The sequence below is a fragment of the Coenobita brevimanus genome, chromosome 55 (genome assembly GCF_032717465.1).
Source record: "Coenobita brevimanus isolate Jiangsu-jjx chromosome 55, ASM3271746v2, whole genome shotgun sequence".
Classification (NCBI taxonomy): Eukaryota; Metazoa; Arthropoda; class Malacostraca; order Decapoda; family Coenobitidae; genus Coenobita; species Coenobita brevimanus.
Genome location: NC_137008.1, coordinates 33421114 through 33434535, shown reverse-complemented (window position 1 = coordinate 33434535; position 13422 = coordinate 33421114). Strand labels below are relative to the sequence as shown.

Here is a 13422-nt window from a genome sequence, read left to right as displayed (position 1 = left end):
AGACGGCATGTATCCCAGACGGGGTGGCCAAGGGCTTAGAGTTAATTGTTTTACGGGGAGGGGCACTAATCCTCCACCAACCCCACTGGACACGTAGGGATGCCAACAGCATCTGGTGTTCCCAGGCGGTCACCCATCCAAGTACTATATATATATATATATATATATATATATCCCTACGTGTCAGGTGGGGTTGGTGGAGGAGCAGGGCCCCTCCCTGTAAAACAATTAACTCTAAGCCTTTGCCACCCCTTTTGGGATACATGGCGTCTGGCAATGAATGAATGAAATATATATATATATATATATATACAGTATATATATATATATATATATATATATATATATATATATATATATATATTATATTATATATATATATATATATATATATATATATATATATATATATATATATATATATATATATATATATATATATATATATAATATATATATACCGTATATATAAAATTTAGCTTTAGTAGTGATGGTGATGGTGATTTTTTTTTTTTTTTTTCAGACATGCTCTGGACACATTGATCTCACTGGCCAAGAGTTTTCCCAGCCATTTCCTACCTCATCAGGGCAAAGAATCAGAAGACAGTAAAAATGAACAGAAAAAATCAGGTAGTGGAACAGCCACAGGTGCTATAAGTAAAAATGTGAAAGGAACTGTTTCAAGTCAGGGTAATGAACCTACAGATTTTTGGGAACTCTTAGTGAAACTTGACTCTATTAGTGTATCTCGTAAGGGTAAGGGTTTACCACGGACCCACTCGAGCACGGGAGGGGGAAGTGAAGATGAGCAGCGAGTGACTAGTCTGGAAAATTCTGCATTAGGTCAACTCATCCAGCAGCTTGCCCATCCGGTGGTGCGACGGTCCTCCCTCCTCACTGACAGGCTTCTGCGGCTACTGGCACTCATCTCCCTTGGTCTCCCAGACACTGCAGATTCCACTTCAGCACAAAACTCAAACGCAATGCAGCACTCGGCAGAAAATTCTCAAACTTTGGAGCATCTACTTAGTTTAGCGATTCAGGTTTGTATTTGTGGCAGGACTTGCAGAAAGTATTAGTTTTACAGTGTTTTACCTGCCCTCATATTGCTTGAATAGTGATCTCAGTAGAGCAAATCTAGGCATTTTTTCCAATTTGCATGACACCACCTAGTGTAATGTAGTTTACTCTCATACATTCTCTTTAGACCTCATTCTCTCTTCTGTCCAATTCTCCATCATATCCAATGTGTCTTATTAGTTCCTCACTGTAACATCACTCGATATGACAAAATTACCTCGGCATTTTCCTTTATTTTCCACCTCATGAATTAGTACATGACTTATGAGTCCCTTATTTTTCATTAAATCTCTCAGTCTTTCTCAAGTCATTACTGAGGCAAATTATTATCAGTTGCCTCGTGATTTATTTATCTCAGGCATCAGTTTTCTACCCAAGCCTGGGTTGAAAGTTAAATTCATGTCATGTACAGTAAGTTGTTCTGTATTGAGTCGTTTTTAATTACCATACTACCATTAAGTAGGGAGTTTAAATCATTTTATTGCAAACTGCATGAGGAACATGAGAAACTTGTTTCAGAGTTTATTTTTTATGCAAGAATGGTGTCTATCTTTGGAGAGTGTTAGGATGATTTTAGGAGTAGTAAGATGTGTGGATCAAGTATTTGCAATAAACTTAGAGGAAAAAGCGCAGGAGGACGACTGAAATATTTAGGGCAGTAGTGTTGAGAGAGGTCATTGTCCCTTAGCCATGCCATGACAGTAACAGTAGTGGTGGGGGGTGGGGGAGACTGCCAGATAGATATGCAGCAGCATCATATCAGTATGCACCCTAACTGTTGTTCCTGTTATGTAATGGTCTTTAATTGTCATATGCTATGTTATAGCAATTACATGATGGTGAGTGTCAGTCAGGGTCACGTATGTAGGGTGGGGTGGGGAGAAGGGGTAGAAGTGGGACTTTTGGAAAGTGGCCAAGCTGAGTTGTGCAAGTATACCTGTAAACATATTTTGGGGGTAACGCGACATTGAGTACCATGGTCCATGTCCAGGCTATATCTACTATATTACTCAAGGTTTGAGTGTACTGTATAAGAGTACAGAAGGTGGATGTCTGAGTGCTTCATTGTCAGTGTTGTACTGAGAAAAAAGTGTATTATGTCCCCATAGGTGTTTATATTCAACACACTCATATACACTGTACACACATTGGTACTGTAAAGTCTACACACACACACACACAGAGGGATTCAGTCTAGGCGGACGTGTGACACCGGCGCTCCGTACCAAATCATCACGGCCAGTGGCATTACCTAAATAGTATCTATGTATGAGTCAAGCTCAGTACCAGGTTAGACTAAATGATTGTTCATTATTAAAAGGAAAAAATAATAAGTTTAAACAAGACTTGTACAAACAGGAAATAGAACCAAGACGAAAGAATACGCTGAGTCATCCCAGAGGTTTGTTTAGACTACAACAACACAGAGTTTGTAAGTACATGCTTTGCACTTTAAGTATTGCAAAATGGATACATACTTCAGTAAAACAAATTTGGAAAAGAGAAGGGATAAAGGTAAAAAGCAAAATGAGGATTTCTACCAAGAACTGGTTGAAGTAGAGACCCACAATAGACTGGTTGAACGTGTAAACAAACTAGAAATGGTTTTCAAAAATGAAATTGATGAAATAAAGAAGCAGATGCACTTGCAAAAGGAAGAAATAGAAAAACTAGGAAGGGAGGCCAATAAGAAAGACACAACCATCAGTGAACTAACAGTGGAATTGAGTACACTTAGGAAGAAAATGAGTGAAATGGCAAGTACAGTAGTCAATCACGAGAGTGTTATGGAAGAGTTCAAAAATGACACAGAGACAATTAGGCAAGTTAGTAGTCTTATTGACCAGAGCAGTGATATTGAGGAGAAGATAACACAAGTGAATGAAGCTGTGCAAAGCTACAAAAATGATGTAGAAACCACGTATGCTGAAATGGTGAAAGTAAAGAAAGACTTAGAAACAAGGGTGGAGGAAAAAAGCATTAAAAAGGAGGTGAAAAGAATAATCTAAAACAATCCAAAGTTAGTCAGAGATTCTGTAGAGATAAACAAATCAATTGTAATCACTGGTATAGAAGAGGAAGAAGTTAAAAACAAGATCACAAGAGACAAAAAGGAGATGGCAAATGTAATGAGCTTACTGAAAGAAGTATCAGAGGAAATCTGTAGTAAAGACATAGAGGAACACAAAAAGTTAGGGAAATACGAGAAAAGCAAGACAAGAACTCTAAAGGTGACTTTCCAGAGTGTAAACACTGTGGAAGAGATACTAAAAAAGGCAAAGAATCTTAAGGAAAAAGAGGAGTACAAAAATGTATGGACAAAAAGATGCCTAACACAAGAGGAACTGGAATTACTGAAAGAGAAAAGGGAGGAAGCAAAAACAAAAAATGAGGGAAGATCAGAAGAGGAGAAGAAGAAATTTTTTTACAAAGTAATAGGATTGCAGGTACGAAAGTGGTACACAAACAGGATGGAAGAAAAAGGAGGAAGGTAGTAGAACCATGTCATGACAAGTATATAAACAAGATGATAAAGTTGATGTACTCAAATGTGGATGGAATGGTATCTAAATTACTAGAGATGAATGATTATGTCAGAGAAAATGAACCACAAATAATATGCCTAACTGAAACAAAATTAATACCTAGGATATCAAATGACATACTAAACTTAGAGGAATAAAATATATGGAGAAGAGACAGATATTTAAAAAAAGGAGGAGGAATTATAATATTAACTAAGAAAAATCTAAAAGTCAAGGAAATAAAACTAGATATACCATCACAAGTAGAACTGATTGCAGTAGAGATCGACACATCTGAAGGTAAAGTAATTGTAGCCAATTTGTACATGCCACCCAGATCAAACACATGGGAAAGAGACGAATATGAGGACCTGGCAGAGAGTACAATTCAGAGTGTAAGATCATTGCTACATAAAATGGAAGAGAAATCGGAAAGAATTATACTAACTGGGGACTTCAATACAAATATAAATTGGAATACTCTAGAGATAAATAGCCAAGAAAGCTGTTGGGACCAAAAGCTCCTGGATCTCGTACAAGAGTTTTTCTTAACGCAACATGTGAGGGAAACCACCAGAAAAAGAGGACTTGATGTACCTTCAGTGCTAGATCTAATATTTACAAGGCAAGAAAATGATATTGACAGTTTAATATATCACCCTCCACTCGGCAAAAGTGATCATGCAGTACTAAATTATACCTTCAGGATAGCATATGACATAGTAAACAGCAATGATAGTTACAAAAAGAGCCTAAACTATAAAAAGGGAAATTATCAAGACCTAAAGAAGTATTTCTTAGAAGTTGATTGGGAAAATGAGCTTAGAGGACAAGATTTAAATGCTGTATATAAAAATTTTTGTGAATTTTATGAAATAGGAGTCCAGAAGTACATCCCACAGCACAAAGAAGCAGATAAGAAAATACAGAAATGGTTCAATACAGAATGTAAAAAATCAAAAGAAAGAAGAGATTTGTTGTGGAATAGATACAGAAGACACAATAGTGAAAGGGCGTATAATAATTACAAACAGGCAAGAAACGACTATACAAGAATAAGGAGGGAAGCCTAAAAACAGTTTGAGGAGGATATAATAAATAAAAGGAGTGATCAACCAAAGCTGTTTTACAGGTATATCAGAAGCAAAACTAAAGTAAAAGATATAATACAATCCATTACGGACAAGGGAATCACTTATACACAAGAGAAAGATATTTGTGAAGCACTAAATAAGAATTTCCAATTACAGTACAATCCCAGCTATCCGGTATCCAGACAAACGGAATACTCAGAACAACGGGAAAATTCAAGGGCTGGTAAAAATGTCAGTAAGTTATGACTGTGCACCAATTTGAATGGACCGCCAAACCGCCGTTTGATCGTGTCACGCGAGGCTGGGTGAAGTCAGACAAAGCGAGGTGAAAGCATTTCCGGCTAATGTAAATCCCCAGCAAATCCTCTTAACCACCCCTCCTCTCCCCCTCTTTCCCCTACTTGAATTCAGTCATCCTCCACACCCTCCAAAAATCACCAGTCTGCGTTTTGCCACCAGACAGTAAACAAGCTCTCTTGCTATTGTGTTCCACTGATAGATGGTAATTAGTACACTCCAAAAGGCCTAAAGTGCAAACTAAATGTAAGCGTATCATGCTTACCTTGAAACAGAAGCTGGACATATGCAACAGACTTGATAAAGGCGAACATTATAAAACACTAATGGCTGAATATGAATGTTAATAAGAATGAAAGTTTACTTTGTTGGAAGAAAAATAAATAAATAATATGCCTGCATTTCATACATACATCATTTATTTTATTTTCTGCAAAACAGCAGAGTGGCGGGTGAGGGGTGGAGTGATGGAGGTCAAGTGGGGAAGAAGAAGAACAGTCGGAAACGTAAACAAACTCACGTGGGGGCACAGGTGCCGTGATAATTCTACAGTGCAGTCTTAAGACATCATCAGTTCACTAATAAATGTTCAAGCTTTTATTTCTTTATTTTATTTTTCAATTTTTATGAGTGCAGTACATATAATGAATACAGTAATTCGGTAAACAATGGACTGGTGCAATTTGCAGTACTGCTACTTGCTAGACATTGCACACGTCCGTTATGACCATGGTGTGTGTTTACAAGGCAGTTTTTCAGGCGGAATCTCTTAGTGTAACCCCTAATGTGACTGGTGAGTACCTGAACTGTATTTACTGCTGTGATAGCCTTTGTATAGATTTGACTTGAAAATCAGAAATACGGGAAAAATCTGTAACCGGGAAGGTAAATTCCCCAAGCCACCCGGTTAACTGGGATTGTACTGTAGTTTTTACAGAAGAAAAAAATTTTGAGAGGGACTATGTGGAACACGCATGTCCACACATACAGTAACCCCTCCAATATCCGGATCAATAGAGCCATCGGTAGGTTCGGATATTGGTTTCGTCCGGATATTGGGCCCCAGCTTATGGACTTGTACTTATGGACCCTAACTCAGAGAAACACCTATACAACTCCCTCCGGACATGCATAGCACCTATTTAACACCCAAATCACACCAATAAGGCACATAAATGACTGAAATAAATGCAAAAGAAACATAAAATGTGGGTTTCGAAGTATGTTCATACATTAATAAACATTCTGGTACTTATGGACTCTAACCGAACCTAACTCTGAAAAACACATTCCTACTGCACATGCATGAGGTAAGTATAGTATGGAAAAAAGTACAGTATGACACATTCTGGTAAGTATAGTATGGAAAAAAGTACAATATGAAACATTCTGGTAAGTATAGTATGGAAAATAGTACAATATGAAACATTCTGGCTACTTACAGCAAGTCCCTGGCCACCTCGATGAATAACCGCCTCCTCTCGGACTCTGACAGTAAGAACGATTTCCTGAAGCACTTGCACTACACTCTTCCTGAAGTCTTGCACTGAACTTAGTCACTAACACACAGAAGTCCGTTCTCTTCACAGTGTTCACTTTCGTCCAAATAATGTTCCATTTAATTTAAGTGTTGCACATTAACTTTTCCCAAGTTTTTTTAATTTTCCAAAGCCAAAACAAAGAAGGTTAGTTACGTTAAATTTCTTTTCTACTGAGTCTTTTCTCCCAACTTGAAAACCTTAACACAACACACCGTTTTTTTCACTGCACAACACTCAAAATTCCCGTGTGGTCTAGTGGAGAAGTTCTTGCTGTTTATTCACTGTCAGAGTCCGAGAGTATCACTGGCAGGCGACCTAGGGGTGCATCGCTGGGTCTTGGTGATGGCGTACCCACTGCAGAAGACTCTGAAGACAGCCGCAAACTCACGTCGAGCGGTGACTCCGCCGTGGCTGATGTGCTGGGCTGTGGCTCGGAGCATGAGGGCCTGTCTTGTGGAGGCAACGGAGTGGAGCCAGGGCTTGGCACAGCGGGGGTCATGGGCCTGAAAAAACTGTCAATCGTTGAGTGACGCAATGACCGACGATTCTGGCGATTGATGATGCGCTGCCGGAAAGCACGCACTTCCTCCACAAGTCCCAAGGGCCCCATCTCCCTGTCACAGTCCGGGTGTTCCAGGTAGTCTAGGACGAACTCTAGATGTTCCCGGAGTGCGCTCAGCTTGGGGATGGCTGGAGTAGTGTCCTGCTGAGAGGAGTCCGCATCATCATCGCCTTCGTCCTCGGAATCTTCAAGTTCAGGACTGACACCAGCAACCGAAGACGCGATCTCGATATCAGACAACGTCTGATACCCAGGATCGCCCTCCTCGTCGTCCAACCACTCACGAACATCGTCCACATCAACATCGTTGCCGTGCGTACGTAGCCGTGCATGGAAGTCATCCACGTCAAACCCTAGGAAATCGTACTCCACATCTGTTCCGAGAAGCAGACGAGACCAACCTTTTTCAAGAGTTTTCACAGGGACTTCCTTCCATGCACTAGCCCAGTTGTAGATTGCAGACTTGATGTTGTAGCGGCGAAGGTTTTCCAAAGTCCGCTTGCCTCGAGTGTCACGTCCTTCCCTGCGCTCGTCCTCGTCCTCGAGAACAACCATCACCTCGTCGAGGAACTTCCGACGGTACAGGCGCTTTGTTGCCACGATCACTCCTTGGTCCATTGGTTGAATGAGAGCAGCCGTATTAGGTGGCAGAAACATGCACCTAATACGGCCATTTTCAGCAACCAAGTCCTTGTCGCACGGGTGGGCAGGTGCATTGTCGAGGAGAAGGAGAGCCTTTACCTGGTCGCGAGGAATTCCCAGTGTCTTCGTCTAGTACTGGATGACCTCCTTGACGAAGTGACGGTGAAACCAGTCTTTGAAAATCACAGCTGTGAACCATGCTTTCAAATAATGGTACCAGATGACAGGAAGGACATCCATCACCCCACGAAGGCACCGAGGCTGCTTTGCACGGCCAACAATAACAGGCTTAAGCCGGTGCATGCCGTTAGCATTGGCACAACACAAAGCAGATATCCGTTCCTTAGAAAGCTTGCGGCCAGGTACACGCTTCTCCATCTCATCGGCTAGAGTATTCGTTGGCACCGAGCGATAGAATAGGCCAGTTTCGTCAGCGTTATAGACTTAACCGAAAGTGAGGCCCTCCCTGTCAATCAAGCCTTTCACCTTGTGCCGAAACTCGTCCACTCCATCCTCGTTAGCGTCCAATGCTTTGCCATGTGCTTTACGGTTAGTAAGGCCATGTCGTAACTTGAACGCGAAGAGCCAACCCTCGGATGCCTTGAAGTCAAGGGCGTCGTGAAGCCTTGCAAACTTCTCAGCAGCATCCTTCACCTCCGTTCCACGTACCATCACACCAACTGCACGTTGCTGTCGATACCAAATCAACGTGGAGCGGTCGATCTCTGCATACTTGGGGGTAAACATAACCTTCCTCTCCACGTTGCGTTTGCTTCTCGACGAGATGTCAGCCGTGTACTGCATGAGCTTGTCTCGGGAACGCTTGATATCGAACAAAGTCGACCGGGCCAGGTTGAACTCGCGGAGAATGCGTGAAGAAGACCAACCCGCATCAACCTTCTCCAATATCTCCCGTTTCTTCTCCAGAGTCAACACCACTCTCTTCCTTTTCTCAGGAGGCGGGGCCATCATCACACACACTAAGAGTAGGGCAGAGAGCAGCAGGAGGCCTTGCAGCAAGTACGGCACCACCACAAAAGCGAGCACGTGGGCAGCCATGGCGAACAGCGTAGGTCCAGTCGCGGTGAGAGACAGGCGGGAAGTGGGGAGGATGCAGCGGCGCTCTATCGGACGTCGGAAGAATGACGAACCAAAACAATGCTCTCACGCGGCGCGCGCGGCAAGTTCAATTTACGGACGGCAAAAAATCAATTTTTTTTTTAATTTTTTTGGATTTTTTGACCATTTTGGGAATCTTTGATTCCAGGACGATAAGGTTCGGTTAGTGGGGATGTTCGGTTATTGGGTGTCCGGATATTAGAGTGATAACTGTACTACCAGATATACAAATATCAGAAAAAGTCATACAGGAGGAGTTAAGTAGATTAGACAGAGGAAAAGCAAGTGGTCCTGATGAAATTTCATGTTGGGTATTACGAGAATGTGCAAAGGAGTTAAGTAAACCATTATTTTTAATTTTCAAGAAATCCTTGAGTCGAGGTAAACTACCTGGTATTTGGAAAAAAGCAAATATTGTCCCCTTATTCAAGAAAGGAAATATACAAAATCCACTCAACTACCGACCAGTATCACTGACCAGTGTTGTAAGCAAGGTATTAGAAAAACTTATAAGAAAAGCTTGGGTAAATCATGTAGAAGAACATGGTATGATAACAGAAAGACAGTTTGGTTTCAGAAAAGGAAAATCATGTGTTACTAATCTGTTGAGCTACTATGACAGAGTAACAAACACAGTACAGGAAAGGGAAGGATGGGTGGACAGTATCTATTTAGATTTCAAGAAAGCTCTTGACACAGTACCACACCAAAGACTTTTATGGAAACTGTACCATCAAGGAGGAATTCGAGGCAAACTGTTTTGTTGGATGCAAGACTTTCTCATAAAAAGAGAAATGAGGACAGTACTAAGAGGAAACTACTCATCATGGAAAGAAGTGACTAGTGGAGTACCACAGGGTTCAGTGTTGGCACGAATCATGTTTTTAGTGTATATAAGTGATATAAACAGTAGCACTGGAAATGAGAGCTATCTGAATATGTTTGCAGATGATGCAAAAATACAAAGGAGAATTACTAACACAGACTCTTGTAACGAGCTACAAGAAGAATTAAATAAACTTCATGAATGGAGTAGTACATGGCAAATGGAATTCAATGTGGACAAGTGTCATGTAATCAAGTTTGGTAAAAGTGGAAAAAAACCTGATTGGGATTATAAGTTAGGAAATAAAACCCTATACACATCAGAAAGAGAGAAAGAGCTAGGTGTGATTATCAATAACAGACTATCTCCGGCTGACCACATCAGCGAGAAGGTACGGAACATGTATACACTGCTTGCAAATATGAGAATAGCATTGACATACATAAATGAAGACATGCTAAGAAGGATAATAACATCATTGATTAGACCAACCCTGGAATATGCATTAGTAGTCTGGAGTCCTCATCTCAAAAAGCACATAGACAAGATTGAAAAAGTTCAAAGGGCCACTACAAGATGGATACCAAGCTTAAGGGACCTAAGCTACGAAGAAAGACTAAATAAACTGAATTTACCAACACTACAGGAGAGAAGGAAAAGAGGTGACATGATAATGCTCAGGAGCCTCCTGCTGCTCTCTGCCCTACTCTTAGTGTGTGTGATGATGGCCCCGCCTCCTGAGAAAAGGAAGAGAGTGGTGTTGACTCTGGAGAAGAAACGGGAGTAGACTGTAACACCAGTCGAGCAGGGCAGTACTCCCGAGGTGGATGGAAAGCTGATGACAGGGAGTGCTGGAGCTCCCGTTTCATCAGCCCTCAGGACTAGCTCCTGACCATCCCCCTTTGCTGAACTTTTTCAGTGTCTCAGTTACACAGAGAGTAGGCCAGCATGCTCTCCAGTACAAATTTCTCTATCTATCTTCACCAAACTACATGCACAGTACACACTACACTTCCTATTCAAAATTAACCAAAAATGGCGTTGATTCACCCAGCCTCGGAGTCCCCAGGGGGGGGGGACCATAAATGCCCCCGCCATCTGCCCCTCTCCCGGTGACGACTCGAGGTGCCTGGAACCACTGTCTGACTCTCTTCTTCTTCATTTCTGCAACATTCGCGGCCTTTCCTCTAACTTTCGCTCTGTTGAGCACCACCTCTCCTCCTCTAAACCTCACCTTCTTTTTCTAACGGAGACTCAGCTGTCTGAGGCAACTGACAGCAAACCCTTTTCTGTATCCTCCTACTTTCTCTATACTCATTTCAAAGCCAAAGGTGGCTGTTGTGTATATATACGCAACGACTTATCTTGCTCTCGTGTTCCTGAACTCGAGTCTTCTGAATTCTCTGCACTCTGGCTTCGGCTTTCCTGTCATTCTCTGACTAAATATATCTGTGCTGTTTACTTATCCCCTAATTCTACTGACTATCAAAAATTCTTCGACTGTCTTACTTCTACGATGGAACACATTCTGTCCATTTCTCCTTTCTCTGAAATCTCCATTCTTGGAGATTTCAATGTTCACCACCACCTTTGGCTCTCCTCTCCTTTCACGGATCCACCTGGTGAACAAGCCTACATCTTTTCTATCCTTAATGACCTAGAGCAGCTTGTACAGCACCCTACCTGTATCCCTGACCGCCTTGGAGAGAGCTCCAACATACTTGACCTCTTCCTCACAACTAATCCTTCTGCTTAGTCTGTTAATCTTTTCTCTCCGTTGGGCTCCTCCGATCACAATCTTATTACCTTAACCTGTCCTATCGCTCCAGTACGGCCTGCGGACCCTCCAGGGAAACGTCGTCTCTGACATTTTGGAGCTGCGGACTGGGAGGCCCTCAGGCAGTACTTCTTTGATTTTCCCTGGAATGTTTATTGCTTCCATGGCCGTGAGCCATCTGAGTGTGCCTTGCGCATTACGGAGGTTATTCTCTCGGGCATGGAAGCATACATTCCTTTCTCATATCCTTTGACTAACGCAAGAAAGCCTTGGTTTAATCACGCTTGTTCTAATGCTGTCCGCAACAAGGAGAAGGCCTACAAAAGGTACCGGAGCCAACCCACCCCTGAATCACATCATCTTTACGTTTCTGCCCGGAATCGTGCAAAGTCTGTTCTTCTCTCTACTAAAAATAATTTCATCCATACTAAATGCTCTCAACTCTCCAACTCGAATTCTTCTCGCTCCTTCTGGCACCTTGCCAAAAATCTTTCTAACAACTTTAGCTCATCATCCTTCCCTCGTCTTTTCTACTCTGATGGTTCTGTAGCTATTTCTTCTACTGATAAAGCAGATCTTTTCGCACAGACTTTCTCCTCCAATTCCACCTTAGACGATTCCGGTGCTGTTCCTCCATCACTTCCCCCCTCTGACTTCCTCATGGCTGACATTAAAATTTCTTCAGTTGATGTATTTTCTGCCATTACTGGCCTCAGTACTAACAAGGCATATGGACCTGATGGAGTCCCTCCTGTTGTTCTCAAAAACTGTGCTTCTGTGCTTACACCCTGCCTAGGCAAACTATTTCGCCTTTGTCTGTCAACTTGTACCTTTCCTTCTTGCTGGAAGTTTGCTCTCATTCAGCCAGTCCCAAAGAAGGGTGACCACTCCCAACCCTCCAACTATCGTCCAATTGCTTTAACGTCCTGTATTTCAAAAGTTTTCGAGTCAATTCTTAATAAAAAAATTTTAAGGCATCTTTCCTATCACAACCTTCTTTCCAATCGTTAGTATGGGTTCCGTCAGGGATGCTCCACTGGCGATCTTCTCACCTACCTTTCAGACTCCTGGTCATCCTCCTTTCGGGACTTTGGCGAAAGCTTTGCCATTGCACTTGACATCTCAAAGGCTTTCGATCGAGTCTGGCATAAATCTTTAATTTCCAAACTGCCCTCCTACGGTTTCTATCCTTCTATCTGTGCCTTCATCGCTAGCTTCCTTTCTGGTCGTTCTATAGCCGCTGTCGTAGACGGCCATCGTTCTTCTCCTAGATCTATCAACAGTGGTGTTCCTCAGGGCTCTGTCCTATCACCAACTCTCTTCCTTTTATTCATCAATGATCTTCTAAGCTGTACATCTAACCCTATCCACTCATACGCTGATGACTCCACCCTTCATCTTTCCATTCGGTTCCCGCAACGCCCATCTTAACAGTTACTTCAAGAAACAAGGGATGAGGCTATGGCACACCTAATGTGTGACTTGGCTCATATCTCTGACTGGGGTAAAAATAATATGGTTGTCTTTAATGCATCTAAGACTCAGTTCTTACACCTATCAACCCGACAAAATCTTCCACAGGTATACCCACTAATGTTTAATAATATTCAGATTAATCCTGCATCATCCTTGAACATGCTTGGGGTTTCATTTACTCGGGACTTATCTTGGAAAGATCATATTACATCTCTTGTAAAATCTGCTTCCAAGAGATTGGGTGTGCTAAGCCGACTCCGCTCTTTCTTTACCCCTGCACAATTGTTAACTCTATACAGGGGTTTTATCCGCCCCTGTGTGGAGTACAACTCTCATGTGTGGGGAGGCTCCCCACATACAGCTCTTCTCAATAGGGTGGAGTCAAAGGCTTTTCGTCTCATTAACTCTCCTCCTCTTACCGACTCCTTTCAACCTCTGTCTCTTCGCCGCACTGTTGCATCTTTATCTCTTTTCTATCGCTAC

At 42.1% G+C, this 13422-nt stretch overlaps 1 protein-coding gene across 1 annotated transcript in view; it reads left to right on the top strand.

The window, feature by feature from the left end:
- Window positions 1–13422, top strand: part of HUWE1 (HECT, UBA and WWE domain containing E3 ubiquitin protein ligase 1) — a 1134422-nt gene that overhangs the window by 926718 nt on the left and 194282 nt on the right. The window contains exon 48 of the mRNA XM_080273518.1: window positions 524–1043. Within this exon, the coding sequence (XP_080129644.1) occupies window positions 524–1043 (520 nt within the window). The remainder of the gene's footprint in view (window positions 1–523; window positions 1044–13422) is intronic.